We start from the raw sequence: 19,235 nt of genomic DNA on the forward strand, positions 1-19,235 counted from the left end.
AGAGTGAAGTGAGTAGTACAGATACTGATGCTGTTGATATTTTTCTCTTTTTTGGTCTTCAGAAACAACCAGATGTTTTCTTATTCAACTGATAAGGACAAAGCTAGGAACTACCTTTTGCCTGTTACGATGTATTTGATCTGTATAGCCGTGATTCACGTGCTGGTGGCACTATGGTCCAGTGCAAAACGGGTTGCTCTATAATATTTAAAACAAGTGTCAATTTTGGTGAATGTTTGTTTAGATATAGAAAAGCAAAGAATTTTTTTGGTCTCGTAAGAATTATAATCAGCAATGGTCAAATGAAATGGAGATACAACAAAATTGATAAATTTATGGAATAATCAAATCACAAAAAATCAATGGTTCGTTGTGCTGATTTTAATATTGATATTTTGGAAGATAACCAATTGGAAAAACAAGTACATTCATTGTATATCAGCAAATGGAGTCGATTACGGCAAGAGTTATTGATAATTCTAAAACTTGTAATGATGATTTCTTTATGCTAAGTTTGAATTACAGCCTTGATGTTCTTGAGCACCAAATTTTTGGTGATCACTATCCAGTTGTCTTAAAATCGCGTTCTCAAAATTTAACTCATCACAGGGAAGTTTATCAGATATATTAAATTTGCAATTTGCCCAAAGCGTCAAGATGACTATCTGTTGACTCTAACCAGTGTGCTTACTCATGAGAAAAGAAATTTATTCACATAATCATCCAAATTTGTATGAGTTGTTTTACAAATTTGAAGTAACTTAGCTGTTTGCCCCGATGACTCTTTTCAGAAAGAGGTAATAGCAGCTGGTTTTGTAATCGCTTGAAGAAATCTGAGAACGAAACGAATTGAAAACCAGAAAAATTTGGAGACAGCCAAGATGCTGAGTCTTTGGTTGCCTTGAAACAATCCCGCCATATATTGCAAAGAGACCTAAAAATAAGAAAAACTAAACTTCTTCTTTTAAAAATTTAATGCATGTGTTGGAAACCTTAACATAATAATAAAGAAGAATCAGCAGTAATTTTTTTTTCATCTTGTAAAATTTTAAAATCAAACCTACCAAACTAGACAACGCAAACACCTTAAGTTTTTCTAGAATTGGGATTGGTGTCTGTGAACACTTGAGGGGAGATTATGAACTCTATTCCACCAATAACTCGTTCGATGTTCCTGTACAAGACCAACTTTCCTGAAATTAGGGAAACAATCCTTATTTTTGATAATAAGTTGTCAACTTCGGTTCATAACATACGCAACATATTAATCAAAGTAGCACCTGTAATTTCACCGTACCTTTGAATTTTTAATATTAAAGTATCTTTTGTTTCTAAGGGGAGTTTTTCCAGCGCTGAAGAGGCCGAAGATAGTTTTTTCCGCACAAGGGTGGCTCTAAATTACAAGAAAACAATTATCGTCCAACATCACTACTTTGTGTAACGAGCGAACTTTATGAACCAGTTTAAATTTAACCAGTTTAAATTTAACCAGATTAACTACAGCAGCATTAAACTGAAGCACCGCATTGAATGATAGGAACAAAAATAGTAATATATGTGTATAGTAATATATCTTCGTATGTGTAACAGACTGACTCCTAGTTTTAAAAATGCGATATGATTTACAACCCGCAGTGTTGATTCAAAAGTGACCAAAGTACAGTTGATGCTTTAGTCGAGCTCACAGAAACTCTTAGAATGACACAAATGTCGAGAACTTTTGTTAGATGTTTGGATTTAAGCTTTCGACAGGGTTAATCACGATATTTTGCTGCAAAAATTAGAGAGGTATGGTATTAAGGAAATTGACTTAATTTGTTCAGTTCCTACCTTAGTAGAAGAACGCAATGTGTTGATCTGAACACTGGTGTACGATCTAGCTGGTTAAATTTAAACTGGTGTACCACAATGTTCCTTTCTTGTCCTCTTCTTTTTGTAAAACATTACCTTAACTTAGCATCCGTCTGTAAAAATTCGAAGACCATACTTTTTGCTGGGGCCCGCTGTCAGCTGATTAATTAATATATTACTATTTTTGTTCCTATCATTCAATGCGGTGCTTCAGTTTAATGCTGCTGTAGTTAATCTCTAAAACCATTATACTTTCTTCAGAAAAAGATCGTAAAATCTGTATACCTCAGAACTAAGACCGATAGTTGCGATGACTTTTTCAAATCGTCTTTTATTGGTTTACGAATTGCATATCTGTGAACTGCTCAAATTTGTTTAAAAAGCACTCAATAACCAGCATAGTATAACAACCTCTTTGAACTGAAAAATTGTTAGAGGAATACGAGAAAAAATCTTTAATTGCTTAATGAACCTTGTCATAAACTACAAATATGTCGCTTAAACAAAGCCTGCGTGGTGCTAAATTGTGTGTTTGTGTGTCTGCTTGTGTGTGCGGTGTGTGTTTGTGTGTGTGTTTTCTGCGTCTGTTGTATTTTGTGTTGTGTGTGTATGTGCTGTTTGTGAGTGTGTGTGTGTATGCGTGCGTGTGAGTGTTTTGTGTGTGTGTCGTTTGATGTATGTGTGCTGTGTGCGTTCATGTGTGTGTCGTATGCGTGTGTTGTGTGCGCCAGCGTTGTGTGTTTGTGTGTTGTGGGTTTGTGTGCGTGCTGTTTGTGTGATCAATCTTAGAAATGAAAAATAAACTTCGGACGCTCCTCGTTAGTCGCTAAATTGGTTTTGATTCCATCAAAGAACTGTTATGTCATTGTTCGATGACTTATCAAGCCGAAAAATTCCGATGACCATTAACTTCGCCGTGCGGGGCAAAGTTAAAGGTCATTGGAAGTATTCAGCATGATAAGTCATCGAACAATAACTTAACTGAGTTCTTTGCTGGAATCAAATCTTATTTGTTAGGGAACGAGAAGCGTACCAAGTTTGTTTTTCAATATTAAGATTTATCATACCTTCAAACCACACAAACACACACAACATGCACTCACGCAAACACAACATACTTACATAACAAACCACATTAACGCACACACGCAAACAACACACACGCACAACACTAAACAAACAGCACGCAAACAACGCACGCACTTAACACACACGAACAACACAGAGACAGGACACACACAATTTAGCTCCACGCAGGCTTTGATTAAGCGTCTTATTTGTAGTTTGTGACAAGGTTCATTAAGCAATTGCAATTTCTCGTATTCCTCACAATTTTTACAACAATTACAGCAAGAGAAAAAGCACGGAGAGAACGAGACTAAAACAGTCGACTATACAGTCTACAAACTGCCCCAGAGTTTCTTTATAATCAATCAACGCAAAAGTTTACTGAAAGATATTTTACGGGATGATCATCCCAAATAATGGAAACTTTTTACGCTCCTCTTTACCCACCAAATGTGAATTGATTCCAAAGAACTGTTTTTTCATTGTTGGATGATGTATCAAGCCGTGTAATTCCGATAACTTTTAACTTTGCCGCGCGCGGCGATGTTAAAGGTCATCGGAAGGTTTTGGCTTGATAAGTCATCAAACAATGGAATAACTGAGTTTTTTGAAGATTTGTTTGGTAACGAGGAGCGCACAAGTTTATTTTTTTTTAATTAAAACTGACCATTCCGTTAAATATCTTATAGTAATCTGTGTTGATTAAATTTTCAAAATCACGGTCCGCAGGCAATTGCAGCAGGATAGCAAAGTACTTAAGATAGCTGCAATAGTGAGTTTTTATTGGCCTTATCTTGTTTTTTTAAATTGGCAAAAACTAGCTTCCACTAATTCCCATAATCTCGATTAAAATTAAGGAAAAGTAGATCTATTTATAACGAAAGACAAGCGAGCGCTATTTCGATCAGATTTGTTGACTCCTGTTTCTTAGAAAAAAAGATAACATGAATTAGGGGAAGTTCTTTCATTAAAGCAAGTGAACAACAAAATGTACCAATAAGTATGAATATTATGTCACCCACGTAATTCAGAATAAATATAACCGTCTTATGTCAGATGAACCGCTTCAAATGGGTGAGCTGTTGGCTTCATCAATAGCCAGCTCCGGCTTTGGAAGGTTAGCTTTAGCTTAACCGGGGGACGTGTGCATGGTGGAAGGGAGTGGTTGGTGAGACTACGGGCGTGGACGAGTGTATATTCACAGAAAATCATCTCTAAACTGTCGTAGAAATATTTTACCGTTGAAAACTGTGAAAAGTGCAATCCAATGCGGAACATCGTTTTTGTATGGAAGATTTGGTATGACGAAAAAAAAAATAAAATTTTTAAGCTTTTCCGTTCAATGATTGTTTCTTACTTAGATGTTAAATTACTTATGATGACTGTAAAAAATTAACAGAGCTGTTTAAAATAGAAAAATCAAACAACCGACAAGTAACCGAAATGTAGACTTGACTAATATCGTTTGATAGTGATTGAAATGATTTTTTTTTTCGGAATTAACATAAAATAAGACGTTTTCCTACATCTGAACGAGAGGATAGGGGTAGTAGTATTTAAATCAATAAGAATAAATATAGCTTGTTTAGTAAAAATTAATAATAAAAAACAGTCTAAAATTAATACCAGAAACTGGGCTGCTTTGTTTTCATTTGTATTTATTGCTCTTTCATATAGATTGTGTTGCCCAGGAATGAAAAAAAGATTTCACGTGAAATGTTGAGAAAGCGGGAATATTAGGTAACGCGAAGCAAAATTTTGGCAGACGGAGTTTGGAAATAAAAACTTGAGTGGCATTAATCGCAGTCTGGGATGAGGACGTGGCTATTAAAATCTTATATATCTGATTTATAGATTTTCTTTATTAATAGCCGCACAGCGATAGCTGGGGCTATTATTGGCCTTCTCTTGTTTTTTTTTATTTCGTCGTCATGATTTTTGTTACGACCATATGACGTCACAGCCACTTTTTGTTCATTCGTTCATGCAATTTCAACTGAATTGCATGTGTGACGTCATTTTTCGCTCTTAGTGGAGCGAGTTTTTTTTGTTCATGCGCGTGATTAAATTTTTGGTCACACTTGACTTACCTCACTCTCAAAAATGACTTCCTCAATTTGAAATTGACTTTTATTTACTTTAATTCAAAGAGATAAGGTCAAATGGGTGTGTGTCACTCTAAGTGATAGTTATTTGAGCGCAGCTAATAGAGGCAGCAATAACTTATACAGATTTTAAATCAAAATATAACAGATCAGTCTTCAATGAAAAGACAAATTTTTTTTGGTCTGTATTTTTTACTGTTTTTTTAGACTGCCGATCTACGAATCTATTGCGGCTATTTTCTGGCAATCTGCCAGCTATGTTTTTATTAATAGCCGCCCTCATCTTCTCAGCCGGCTATTTTAGCGCTCCTAGTTTTCTTACTTCGTCGAATAAAAAACTGTTTCGCTTTACCTCATTTTGCCGCTTTTTCAACATTTTGCGTGATATCTTTTTGACTTCTCTAGGATAGTTTCTCTTCTCTCATTCTGCTAAAGGTGATTTTGAACATCAGTTGCTCGGTAAAGCAATTCAAAATGAAGAGTCACTATAAAAAATTGAAGTCAGAAGTAGAAACGGATAAACCCATAAAGCCCAATTTTAGATGCCCGCTATTTGAACGTCGTTCCTATAAGTCTTAGTTACCATCTCTAATGCTTATTGGTATTGATAGTAGCCCCTGTAGCCCCTCTCTAAGAAACTGAAGTACGTTATGTTTAACTACAAAATGCCATCAAAATAAATCGGACTTAAAAAATGTTTTGTACCGAAATCTTTTTTTTTTCAATATCTTCTATTCTTTCAATCCCAATCATGCTTATTGGAATCAACGGCGGCTATTTTCTGGCAATCTGCCGGGTATGTTTATTTTAAAAAGACAATTATTTTCACAGATAATTAATAGAACAAGTTTTTTATTGAGTTTGACTAAATATAATGTGTGATTACTGAAAAATTTATTTTAGCCGTCCTCGAAATAAAAAAGCAAAAAAGATTTTGTTGCGTTCTCCAACCGAGTAAGCCTTTTTCTTAAATTGATTACTGTTGCCGGAATGAAATTATAATAATGCTTTTTTATACTTATTAAAAAAAATTTCAAACGTTCTTTCTAGTAGAAAAGAGATCCTTTTTGGTTTGAAATGTTTGAAGTTACAGCAGTTATTACTTTGGGTAAACCCTTCAGCTGACCCTTCTGCTAACCGGTCCGGTTGATTTTTAATGCTTTTTATGATGTGGATGTCATTTATTGCACTCGAAGGCCGGATATAAATTAGCTGTGATCAGGCAATATGCCTTGAAGTCTAGTGATTTTTTTGTATCTGGGTGAAAATAAGAATCGTTTTTCCCAATTTTGATCTCAATGTTCAGATGCTGAAAATGGCTATTCTGAAGAAGATGGAGTGACTAAGGAGAGTGAAGGGATTGGTCAAGAGAAGAGAGAAGAGACATCAATGGAAAAGAAAGAAGCAACACAACAAAATTTACAATGTGAACAGGAGCACAATATTGATAGACAAGTGGCCCCAGAGTCTTGTTTGTCTCCTGACCAAGTTGATATTCATTCGAGTGAACTAATTGAAGATGATTATGAAAGGCAAGAATACATATTTTTTTAACAAAAAAATCTTGGCGAGAGGCTAAGTTAATGATCTGTGTGAGAAGAATAGCGATCGAGCATGCGTATTAGTCAAAACATTTGAATCTTTTCTCTTCCCTAGCTAAGTGGGAATATTTTAGCGCCGCTTCCAATTAATCAAATGCATGAAGTAGAGGTACATGTTTAGGTATGTAATGGTAATGGCAGCAGACGGTGGAGAAGATGAAGAGGAAGAGGGGGTGGAAGGTGGAATGGAAGACGGAGATGCCACCGACGAGGAGGAGGATGTGGAAGACAATGAAGTGGAGAATGATGATGAAAAAGAGGATCAGTCGACAGATGATGATGATGACTATGATGAGCAGGAGGACTTTGCCTGTTTAGAGGAAGAGGAGTCGTTGCTTCAAAAGCAGCAACAAGAAAGGGAAAGTAAGGCCATTATGTTTTTCAATTCGATTCTTTTTTCTCGTGAGTCAGGATAGCTCGACTTCTTTTTTGTGACTGACTGTCAAAAGCAAGTTAGCACCTCTAGTTTTAAGAACTATAAACTCAATATTTGAACTGATAATACGCCAACTTCAAACAATTCAGAAACAGTCGGTCACGCCAGACTATGAAATTGCAGGCAACTCGCCAGATACTCAACATAAAGTTGAAGACCGCCATTCAATATTCTCACTAAACAAAAGGAAGTCAAAATTTGATGTTTGTACGTTTGTTCATTCATGATTGAGTTTGCATTTCGGTAAGCATTACTGAGTGAAAGAATGCAAATAAATTGAGATTTTGTGACAATTTTACAACTGAGTTCAACTTTACAATAGCATATTTGGTGAGCTCCCTTTACGAACAATTTTTGAAAATGGCCTGAATTTTTTTTCAGACGTTGGTGTGTTATCAGGTGGAAAACTAGCGGGTGGTAATTTACTGATGACGTGCAGGATATATTGACATACCCCGAATTTCATAACCATGCCCAATTGTTGGAAGCAAATTAATAAACATTGTCAACCAATTAATGACAATTTGTTAAACCTTTCTTTTTAGCTCTTCCAATGTGCATGGAGATTAAACTCATGAAAACACCAGCGTCAGAAGAAGACGGTTGGCGTAGAGAGGTGAATGAAGATCAATTTTCGGGACGTAAACTTGACTGTTTAATTGCTCTCGAACTAAGTTTGTAGCAATTATATTAGTCTTGCCGTCTTTTTCGCGATTTGTTGCTTGACCAATTTTTTGCTTGACCAAGAAATTTCTCTCATTCAGAATTTAAGCATCTAACTTTAAATGCGCCAATTTGGTTCATATAGAAGTTTAGATCTTAAAATTGCTGTATAATAAGCTCTAATATCGCTATTTTAAGCCCCTTAGATACATTTTACGCCCTTCTTGGCTTAAGTAAAGCACCCCAATTGGACCTAAGGAGTGATAAAAGAAGGAGTTTGTCGCACACTTTTAGACACATTTCGACCAACACCCCACCAACAACGGGATTCGAAACCACGCCCGCACAAATTTGAAATTTTTTAAATGTGACGTAACCACTGCGCCAAAGTCCATTTTCTAAATACTGATTCCAAGGCCTCATAAATCCATTCGCAATTATTAGTTACTAATAGCCGCCGTCAGCCTTTCAACTGCTATTATTTAGGCGATCTCCTTTTTTTAACTCGCTTTACCTTTTGATCACGTTTTTCGTTTAACATAAGTCGCAATTTTCACGCTTGATTTATAGCGTGTCCCGTAAAGTTGAAATAAGCGAACGTTTCAAAAGCCACAGGTTAGCGTTGAAAGGTCAAAATTCAAATTCAAAACATGTAGAAAAAATTGATGAATGAAAACTTAATGGAGAAAACGTTGACATTCAAATGGGCACAATGATGCTCAATTGCACGTTTTTGGCGTTTTTCGAACGTTCGCTTATTTCAACTTTATGGGACAGACTATACCTCGCTCACTGTTTCAATTGAATGGATTTTATATTCTTTCAAGCATTCAGTTGCGCAATCTAGTGAATACAGTCGAGGTCAAAAGAACAAAATCAAAAACGGGATAAACCGGGATTTGCTCGGTCATGAAGTCGGGATTTGCTCGGTCATGAAGTCACAGTGCAATAGGCTATCAAAGTCCATTAGAGTGATTGCTAGCTGACAATAGTTTTAAGTTGAATGGCTTTCAGTTTAGAAGCTGAATTAAGTTTAGTTTTAGAATCTAACTGACTGCACGCCAAATCAGAAAACTTTTTACAGTGAAAAAAATCGGTCATTGTTATCTTTTCTTTTTTGTTCTGCACCAAGCTTGTCAACGGCGACTATTTTCAGGCAATTTGCGGGCTATGTTATTCTTTGCGTCCAAATTTGCTCACAATCCTAACAAATCAAATCAAAACCTATCATTTCTTTTGATATCAATTCATCTATAAATTTTCTTAGATTTTTGCTAAAATCAAGGCATCTCGGTCTTCTAAGATCCGAAAACCAGTTTAATGCTGCACTGTTTTCCTTATCAATGTGGAATGTGATTCAAGTCTTGAGAGAACAAACTGTCTTTTGTTCTTGGAAAAAAATCCATTTACGAACAAAAGGTGGTACATTTTATGGGGCTCCTTCTAATCGAATTTTGTTATGTTCCCAAGAAATTTCCAGTGATGAACAAAAGATGATGTCTTATCAAGGAAGCATTTTCCTGCGTTTTTTCTTTTTCTTCTGGCAAAGACATTTCCAGTGATGAACAAAAGCTGGCATATCTTATCAGAAAATCTTTTTCTCGTTTTTTGCTTTGTTTATCCGTTTCATTTGCAATAAAGTTCTCTGCTGATTCAATTGTAAAGATGAGTATCTAAAAATATTTTTAATTACTGCTTTATCGTCTGCTCAGCTAAGTTACTTGTTCCAGCAAAACTATTGTTGTAGCCAAACGTTTCGCAAAAAAAAGGAACATGAATCAAGTAAATTTTCTTTCTCCGTTTAAAGTCAAACTCGTGGCCTCGCTCAGTTGATTGATTCTCACACCGATTTGGACTTTGCAGTTTATTCTCATGAGGCTGGCGCGGAAAACACAGAAGTGCTTCCGCTGGTGTGAAGATTTAACTTCAGATCATCAGCACATAAGTGTGCAGTGACTAACCCAAGCAGTTGGAGAAAACAGTCATTCGTTGTACACGAGGGAAAGGTCCTGTATGAAATAGGGGCACCCATGTTTGCTCCCACAGCTGCCTCTTCAAACTTTCGAAAATCCAATTCTTGGAATTGATGCTGTCGTCGTTGTTCGTCGCGGAGAACAGTTTGAACATTTTCTTCGAGCAGATGAGCTCGGATTGGACAAGAGAACAAATGAAAAAATGGACCTTTTTTTGGGAATTCGAAAACTTTCCCAGTACGACCCCTGCAAATTGCAAGCCTGAACGAAGATCAACGCCGCCTTCCTGCAGAAATTAAATGCCTACAGAGCGGCGACTCACCGTTAATATCATTGCTTGAATCTCGATATTTTGACTGCTTGTTACGGGAATCTACATCAAAATTTTAGTAAAGTTTTAGAATTTTTCAGTCTATTGTTCGCCGTTTCAAAATATACTCAAAAATCAGCCTAGGCGAAGTGAATAAATGAGCCCCGTTTGGTAGACTGATTGGTCCAAGAGATAGTTTTTCGCACAATTATCTGAAACATTCAGAAATTCTTCGGTGTCACGCAATTTTTATGAAGCTCACGGATTTATGAAGTCAACCTAAGACAGTGGACGTGGCTATGTATATGTTATATCGAACGTTCGTGATCAATTTATTTTTGGTCACCACAGCGGTCTCCTTTATTGGCTAAATTTCAAATGAAAGTTTTTTGGAGTTTTTGACACCATATCATTTTGAGCATGAGCTGCTCAGATCTCATTTTGCTAACGCTGCATGTATCGAAGATGTTCGCCCTTTACGTTTGAACAACGGAGATGAAACTGAAGTAGTTTGTTCAGAATCAGTGTTATAAGAAAGTTGGTGAAAAGAATTTTATGAAAACAGAATTGGATTCCCTAGGGTCCCTTGGGAAACTTCCGAAAACTTTAGGGGCTCTTTGGGTGTTTTTAAAAATTTTTGGGAATTGACAAGTTTTTCTGAGATCATTTTAAACTGAATGAGATTATTGAAAATTTATCGGCAAAACTGTCCGTCAAACCTCAGCATCTTCCGCCTGGAACAAAATACAGTCGAGAGAAGAGTTTTTGCTAGCAAAAGTAATGAGATTCTGGACGGTAGAAAGACAGAAGGGGGTTTAAGGAAAGCGCAGATGTGGCCTCCAAGGCAGAAAGTAAGGCGAGCTGCTCCGTCCTTTGTTAATTAGTACGAGCAAACTCGGGAAATTATGAATTAACTTCTGAAATTTGCAAATTTTGAAGAATCTAAGTTTCGTTATTATCGTACGATTTTGGTAAAACTGCTTCATCTGGAAAATTTTATACAATAGAAATTTCATTTTGTAGAAATAACGTTTAGAGTTTTAGTTTATGTTAATCTTATTTTAAAAAACGTTCTCGAAAACACTTAAAAAATCATTGTGTATAAATTTCTGTCGAAAAACTCTTCTTTTTGTAATATGTATTTCTTAAGAAAATGTCGTTTTTTTTTAACTTTGATGTGTATTGCTTATTTGACACAAATTTTTTATACAAAAAATCTTCATAAAACTTTTTAAGATTTAAGAATTTTAATTTTCTCAAAATTGATTTTTAAACTGCGTTTTTTGTAACATGTTAAAAAATCAGTTTTAAATTTAGTTTTCAGCAAAAATGCTTTTTTTGTTGTTTCTAAATCAAAAAAGATGTCTCATTTTTAATGAAAATTTGACAAATCAAATTTTTTTGCAACTTTTTTTTACATTTAAAAAACTTTCCCTTAAAATTATAGTTTTTACAAATCAGTACTTTAAAAAATGCGTTTTTTGTTCAACAATGTGAAAAATGTCAATTTTACGTTCAAATTTCTGTAGAAAATGCATTCGTTGCTGTTTCTAATTCAAAGTGTCCTTTTCTAATATAATTTGATACAAAATCTTTTGTAAAACTCTTTTGCAAAAATTGTCACTTTAAAAAGGGTCCCTTGAAATTCTACTGTTTGCAAAACAGTGCTTTAAATAATTCTTTGTAAGCATTGTTGTAAAAAATTTAATTATGATTTTAAATTTCGTTCGGAAAACGCTTGATTTGTAAAATCTAATTCTTGCAAAAATGTCTTCAATGCTCCAATTTGAAAAAAAGTTTTCTGTGAACTTTTGCAAAAAAAAATTATTTTGCAATAAACAATTAAGAAAAAACGAGATTATTAATTCTACTTTTTCTGCAGTTTTGTATCAAAATATGCTTTTGTTTGCGATTTTCAATGTTTAATATATGCATTATAAACTTCTACATTCGGGCATTATCTTAAAAAATGGTTGATTTACACTGTTTCTGATCAACGCAAGCTGCAAAAGGACTTTGAGCGCGCATAGTTCTATTTCATTGTAAGAGTTGGAAAGTAAAAAGAGCATTTTTCTGCAGAAACTTAAAATTGTTAGAAATAAAGTTGACTCTTTTTAACAACTTTGCAGTCGTTAAGGACTTCGCAGTTTGACACACGACTTTGTAAAAAATTTTAAATACGTTTTTCTATGAAGTTTTTGCAGAAAAAGCAATCTGTCAAAATTAAAACTTTTGTTTAAGCTACATATTACAAAAAGAAGCTTTTCTACAAAGAAATTGTTAAAATAGATTTTTTGACAGTTAAGTTTTCAAAAAAGGCCTTTTAATAATGAGATTAGGCAGAAATTTAAACTCTAAAAGCATTTTTTAAAAACAAAAATAAAAAAAATGTAAGACCTAATAAAAAAAAGCAATTTTTAAAAGAAGTTTGAATTCCAAAATTTCCCAGTTTGCTAGTTCTTATTAAATTATGCAGCAGCTCTTCTCTGACTTTCTGCTTTGAAGGACGCATTTCCGCTTTCTTTCGATCTCCTTCAGTCTTTGTACCTTCCACAATCTCATGATTTTTGCTACCAAAAACTTTTCTTCACTGTTTTTTGTGTTCCAGACGCTGGATGCTGAGATTTGACGGACCATTTTGCAGATATTTTTTCAATAGTCTCATTTAGTTGAAAATTTTCTCAGTAAAAACTTGTCAATTTGCAAAATTTCCCAAAAACACCCAAAGGGTCCCCTTGAAATCCATTTCTGTTTTCATAATAAGTCTTCACCAACTTTTTTTATAACACTGATTCTGAAGAACTACTTCGGTTTCTTGTCAGTTGTCCTAACGTAAAGGGCAGGTACATACAGCGTTAGTAAATTGAGAACTAGGCAGCTGATGCTCAAAATGGTAAGGCGTCAAAAACTTCCCATTTTGTCCACTTAAAATTTAGCAAATAAAGGAGACCGCTATGGTGACAAAAATAAAATGTTCACGAACGTTAGATATAACATACACATAGCCACGTCCATTGTCATAGGTTGACTTCATAAATCCATAGCTTCATAAAAGTTTACGTGACGCCGCAGAATTTCTGAATGTTTCAGATAATTGTGCAAAATACTATCTCTTGGATCAATCAGTCTACCAAACGGGGCTTTTTTATTCACTTCGCCTAGGCTGCTTTTCGAATCCATTTTAAAACACACTGCGAGAAATACAATCTTAGTGTTTGAGTTATTTTCAGTTAGTGATAATCAAACAGAAAAATTCTTAAAACTTTAAATTTTGATGTGGAATTATCGATGGAATGAGCAACTGTTTTACATATGAAATTTCAAAATTATGCATCTGCTTCAAAGCCTTATCAGAAATTTGTTTGCTCTGAAGAATTTGTCTGAGTTTTTGTCTTTTCGTCCGGTCTTCGGTTGTTTATCGATTGTTCCCACCATTCCAGCAACTGCATGGCTCTTCTGAGGCAGCATTGCATTTGATGAATGGTCTGACATACTCATATTCCCGTAACAAGCAGTCAAAATATCAAAAGATCCAAGAGATGATTTGAATAGTGATTCGCCGCTCTCTAGGCTTTCTATTCCAGCAGGAAGGTGGCTTGTAAATTGCAGGGTTCGTACGGGGAAAGTTTTCGGGTTCCCAAATGAGGTCCATCTTTTCATTTGTTCTCCTGTCGAATCCGAGCTCATCTGCTCGAAAAAAATGTTCAAATGATTCTCCTCGACGAACAACTACGACAGCACCAATTCCAAGAAACTGATTATTGAAAGTTTGAAGGAGCGACTGTGGAACAAACATGGGTGCCCGTTTTTCATACAGGACCTTTCCCTAGTCTCGAAAGAATGACGGTTTTTTCCGACTGCTTGGGTTTGCCACTGCACACCATTGTGCTGATGATCTGAAATTAAATCGTCACACCAGCGGAAGCAGCTTCCAGTGTTTTCTGAGTCACCCTCATGAGAAACAACTGCTAAGTCGAAATCGGTGTGAGAATCAATCAACTGCGTGAGGTCACGATTTTGACTTTAAACGGAGAGTGAAAACTCAATTGATTCATGTTCTCTTTTGCGAGATGTTTGGGTAAAGATTTGCTGGAACCAGTAATTTAGCTCAGTAGACGATAAAGCAGTAATTTGAAGAATTTTGAAACTAGAAAGATGCCGAGGAGCCAAACGCTGAGATATGAGGGACAGTTTTGCAGACGTACTTTTAAATCTCTCATTACATTTAATATGATCTCAGTATTACTCGTCACTTCCGATTTGAATCATATGGTAGACTTCAGCAATATATTTTCAAAGACTGCTGCTGTCTGTACTTATTTCATTGGTTTTCTTGAACCAGCGCTAATTTCTTTAGAAAAACCTAAAAGATTGATTATCATGTCAACTTTGTTGTTGTCAAGCTTGGGGTTGTGTTTTATCTTTTCATCTTCTGTACCTGCCATCATGCTATAGGTTATTGATCCATTTTCCCACTCGTCGTAATCTTTTTCGAGATTCTGTAGCTGGTCATTGTCATCTTCGCCGGAAGCACACAATATAATTTTTAATTTTGCTCTCCTGCTCGTAAAAGACTTCTCGTTTTGTTTCCGATTGTTGTAGAGGTCTGTTTGTAATATTTGCAATGGCCTCTTTATAAGGCACTGAGAAATCTGGTTTTCTCTCTATCGCAACTATAAAAAGCTGCCTGGGAATTGATAACGGTGGGTCCTCTACCCAATCAAAACAGGTTTTTCTCTACTTTATAATTGGTACATCATTGAACTCGGGGAAGAAACGAGCGTAGAGATTTTCAAGTAAACACATTTGATATTCATTATTCCAGATTTTTTCCTGTTGGACTACATAAAGGAACTGAAATTTCACGCTGTAAATATAATGCGACAGTTTACAATCTGAATAATTCATAAACTTTCAGAAGATCTCCACGATCGTAAGAGTAGTTGTTTTTGGGTCTGTTTTTTGTCTGTAGAGATGAGGGAAATCAGGGTAAATCTTCTTTAAAATTGGGAAGAAAATCGTTAAATTAAAAAAATGAGTAAAATAAGGGTAATTCAAGTCTTCAAAATTTCGGGGAATATTTTTTAAGTTCTCTCCTGCCAATAAGTTGGGTGAATATTCGAATATCTTTTTGATACTCGCCGAAAGACGAGTAAAATTGCTGTTATAGTTGGTAAATTTTAAAATAAAAACGGGGTAAAATGGTTAACATTTGGGTTATTTCTGATTAAATTTGAATAATTTCCGAAATTTGTTTATCAAAATGTGAATGATATCACGTGATTTGGTTCGAAATTGGGTATGAATTGATTAAAACTTGATAAACTTTGGCATAAATTGCGGCAATTTTGCAAAATTGAAAAATATTCAAAATGTACCTTATTGATAGTTCGCAAAACGTTAGTGCAACACATGCTGCTAGTTGCAATGGGAAAGAACTGAATTGTAAAGTTCTTGGTTGAATTGAAGATTTTTTGAAACGTGTGGCATCTATTCACTGAAGCGGTTGATACGTAGATTTGTAGATTTGAAGAATTGATGAAAGTAGGCTAATCAGATGTTCTCAATTAATAGCCGCACAGCGATAGCTGGGGCTATTATTAGCCTACTCTTGGTTTTTTTTATTTCGTCGTCAAGATTTTTGTTACGACCATATGACGTCACAACCACTTTTTGTTCATTCGTTCATGCAATTTCAACTGAAATGCGTGCGTGACTTCATTTTTCGCTCTGTGGAGCGAGTTTTTTGTTCATTCACGTGATTAAATTATTGGTAACACGAGGCAGCTATAACTTAAACAGATTCTTAATCAAAATATAACATCTCAGCCTTCAATGAAAACACTTTTTTTGGTCTGTCTTTACTGTTTTTTTTGAGACTGCAGATCTACGAAGCTGTTGCGGCTATTTTCTTGCAATCTGCCAGCTATGTTTGATTATGAATCTAATTTAATGGCACATGTTTATTCAAGTGGTTAATATATAGATAAGCTCTCATAAAGTTGTTAACGAAAGGCTAAGCCTAATCGCTATACATAAAAATTAAATAAATGTGTTCAAATTTTGATGACTTTATGGAAATTTCTGTGTATAGCGGGTGAGATATTGGGTTGTTTTAGTCTGAGAAGGGTAAACAATCCGTTATTTATAGCCGCCGTCTGCCTCTCAAACGGCTATTATTTAGGCGCTCTTCTTTTTTTTAGTTCGCTTTACCTTTTGATCATGTTTTACGTAAGTCACGACTTTCACGTTTGACTTCTGACTTACTTCACTCACTGTTTCAACTGAATGGTTTTAAAATCCATTCAATCAATGATTACGCAAGATAGTGAATACAGGTCAATGTCAAAAGGCCAAAATCAAAGAGACGGGATAGACCGATAAAGCCCGATGATTAAATAATTGAGAATCAGGTTATCAAAGTTCGTTAGTTTTTGCTAGACATTGGTATTAAGCTTATTAGCTTTCAGTTTAGAAGCTGAATTAAGTATAGTTTTAGAATCCAACTGAAATTGTTCGCCGAAATTGAACATTTTTGACACTGAAAAATAGAAAAATTTTGTCTATTTATCTCTTCTTTTCTTTTTCTGTTTCAATCCCGATGTGCATCAAGCGCGACAATGGCGGCTATTTTCTGACAGTCTACCAGCTATGTTTTTTAATACAACGTGGCTATTTTGTGGTAAAAAATGTGCTAAAATTGGGTGGGTTAGTTAAATTAGTCTGAAAATTTGGGTCAAATTGGGAATATATTGTCTAAATTTATTCAAAATTTGGTAGCAATGGTTATTTTTCATGAAAATTGGTAATTCAATTGCAATTTGGTATAATTGTGAGGAATTTAGTGAATTTTGATCAAAAATGGGTAAAATTGGTTGAACTTTGAAGATTTTTTGATAAAGTATGGATACTTTTTGAAAATTGGGTAATTTTTGTTGAAGTTGGGTATTTTTTTGGCAATAATTGGGTATTTTTTGGCAAGAATTGGGTATAATTTTTTATAAAGAATTGGGCATTCTTTGAAAGGAATTGAGTATTTGTTGTTAAAATTGGGTATATGGGGGCAAAAATTAGGTATTTTTGGCAGGAATTTTGAATTTTTTGGTAAGAATTGAATATTTTGTCAAGAATTGGTTATTTTTTGCAAGATTTGGGTCTTTGGCAGCTACTCGAAAGAATGGTAGGTACATCGTTGAAAACTTGATGAAAGTAGAGCATGTAATTGGTAACATCGTATGTTTTCACTCAAGAGGTTAATAAGTACGCCTTTGAAAATCTTTGAAAATAGACTATACCATGTTAATACATAGGTAGGTTTTTTCATCCCCCTGCCCAACTTTGCTTAGCTATTACTGCTCACGGTTTACTACTGTTTCAGGTTATCGTTATTTAGGAAACTTGATGTCCTCCGGGCTTCACCTGTTAATCCCGTTCTTAAGGATGAAAGGTCAAATGATCAAACAAAAAAAACTGAAAAGTTTTTAATGAAAATTTGCATAAAAGACCAGCATGTTGCTGTGCTTCGCCCGCAGCTTTGCTTAGCTATTAGCTACTACCATGCTCTGGGTTTAGACTATTCAACTCTCTTGGATAACAACAGTTCCGTAATTTAGCGATGAATTAACTTGTTGGCTCCTGATGAATACTGCAGAAATCTGAAACAGTGACCAAATTTTTCTTTATTATATAGACTATCTTGTCCGCCACTCTTCTCTCGCCACTGTTGCTATATGAACAGTGGCAGAAAAATTCTTAATCAGCTGCAGTGTGGCGTAAGCTATGCAACTGTTATAATTGCAACGAAGGCTCATTAAGAACCTTAGCACAGGGTTACAATGGTCCTCTCGAAGCTATTCAACATTCTCGGTTTCGCGTTAGATTTTAATAGCTTCTGGATTGCGATAACAACCGTGAGGTGTTCTGGATTCCTTCACTGATTATTTAGATGGCCAGACAGGGATAGCATTAACAGCCGGTACAGAAATGAGAAGAACAGGAGGAGAGACATCACAACATCCCACCTTCACACCAAGAGTGGGAAAGTTCTTCATGCATGATTTGCGCTCCAATGACGAGCCCCATAATCATCAAGCGTCTCCAATGGACAAGGTCAGTGTACCCGGAAGAGGCCAGAGAGAATGGCAGCCCTCGTCTGGGTCTTCATCGTTAAATGCTCAGCAACAACCCCTGAGTCAGTTCTCGTCTGTAGCTTGCGATTCCTCCGATAAATGGCAACATGACATGTTCAGACCAACTCAGTCATCCGCGAATCCACTACAAACCGCTCCTCCTGATTCTCCCCCGGACACCCCTCACCAGCCTAGCTTGGAAAGCCAGCAGACACAGAACTCCCCCAAGTCACCTGCCAAGAAGCTAGCTGGTACTACAAACAGTACAGGTGCAAAAGGAGCGAGTAGTTCTGCAAGCACTGGGAACAATCTTGCTACAGGAAAACCGACACCAGGTGTTTCGCCAACCGTGCAATCTAATCAACAGCCACAGCAACAACAACAGCGACGAAGAGTTCCAGTGCAAAGCAGAACGACGAGGAGTAAAGCATGGTCGGGTGGAGGTGGGGGTGCGGGAGTGGGTGGGTGTAACGAGAATCTCTATCCACAAACATACGAACCACGATTGGAGGCTAACTGCAAAAGACGCTCCACGAGGACTATTTCTAATTCTAAGTACAACAGTAGCAACAGAATCCCCAAAAATGTCTCGACCACAGAAGATGAATTTATGAATGGAGCACCACAGCATGTGTACGAGAGTAGGGGTGGAGGCAATAATAGTAGTCGTGCCTCTGCTCCTTGGTTGCGGAGACCAGCTCCAGTGGGAGGAGGCAACTACCACCACCAGCAGGGAATGCCAAGAGCAGCGGGGGGAGGAATGTCACAATGGGGATACAGTAACATGGGCAATGTCTCTGGCACCTCAAACAGAGTAGGAGGATCCAGTCTCTACTCCAGAGGAGACAATGCAAAACATGCCATGTACCAAAACAACAACAATGGAAGCGGGAGTGGAACTGGCGACGTCAGCAGTGGTGGTGGAGGGGGAGGGGGCAGAAGCTATAACCTGAGAGCAAAACAGCACCAACTCTACAAGGAGTCTGATGATTCGGGATACAATGTCGACGAAATGGACTTCGGTTCTTCAAATATGTGAGTATGAACTAAGCAAACAGTAAATATTTCATTTCCAGCTTTTGAATATTTTGAGTATGAG

At 36.1% G+C, this 19,235-nt stretch overlaps 1 protein-coding gene across 1 annotated transcript in view; it reads left to right on the forward strand.

Moving 5' to 3' along the window:
- LOC142350832 (uncharacterized) overlaps positions 1–19,235 on the forward strand; it is an 81,827-nt gene that overhangs the window by 18,469 nt on the left and 44,123 nt on the right. The window contains exons 5-7 of the mRNA XM_075402793.1: positions 6,331–6,556; positions 6,747–6,988; positions 17,953–19,171. Of these exons, the coding sequence (XP_075258908.1) occupies positions 6,331–6,556; positions 6,747–6,988; positions 17,953–19,171 (1,687 nt within the window). The remainder of the gene's footprint in view (positions 1–6,330; positions 6,557–6,746; positions 6,989–17,952; positions 19,172–19,235) is intronic.

This window comes from Convolutriloba macropyga, chromosome 12 (genome assembly GCF_964194025.1).
Source record: "Convolutriloba macropyga chromosome 12, txConMacr16.3, whole genome shotgun sequence".
In the NCBI taxonomy this organism is placed as follows: Eukaryota; Metazoa; Xenacoelomorpha; order Acoela; family Convolutidae; genus Convolutriloba; species Convolutriloba macropyga.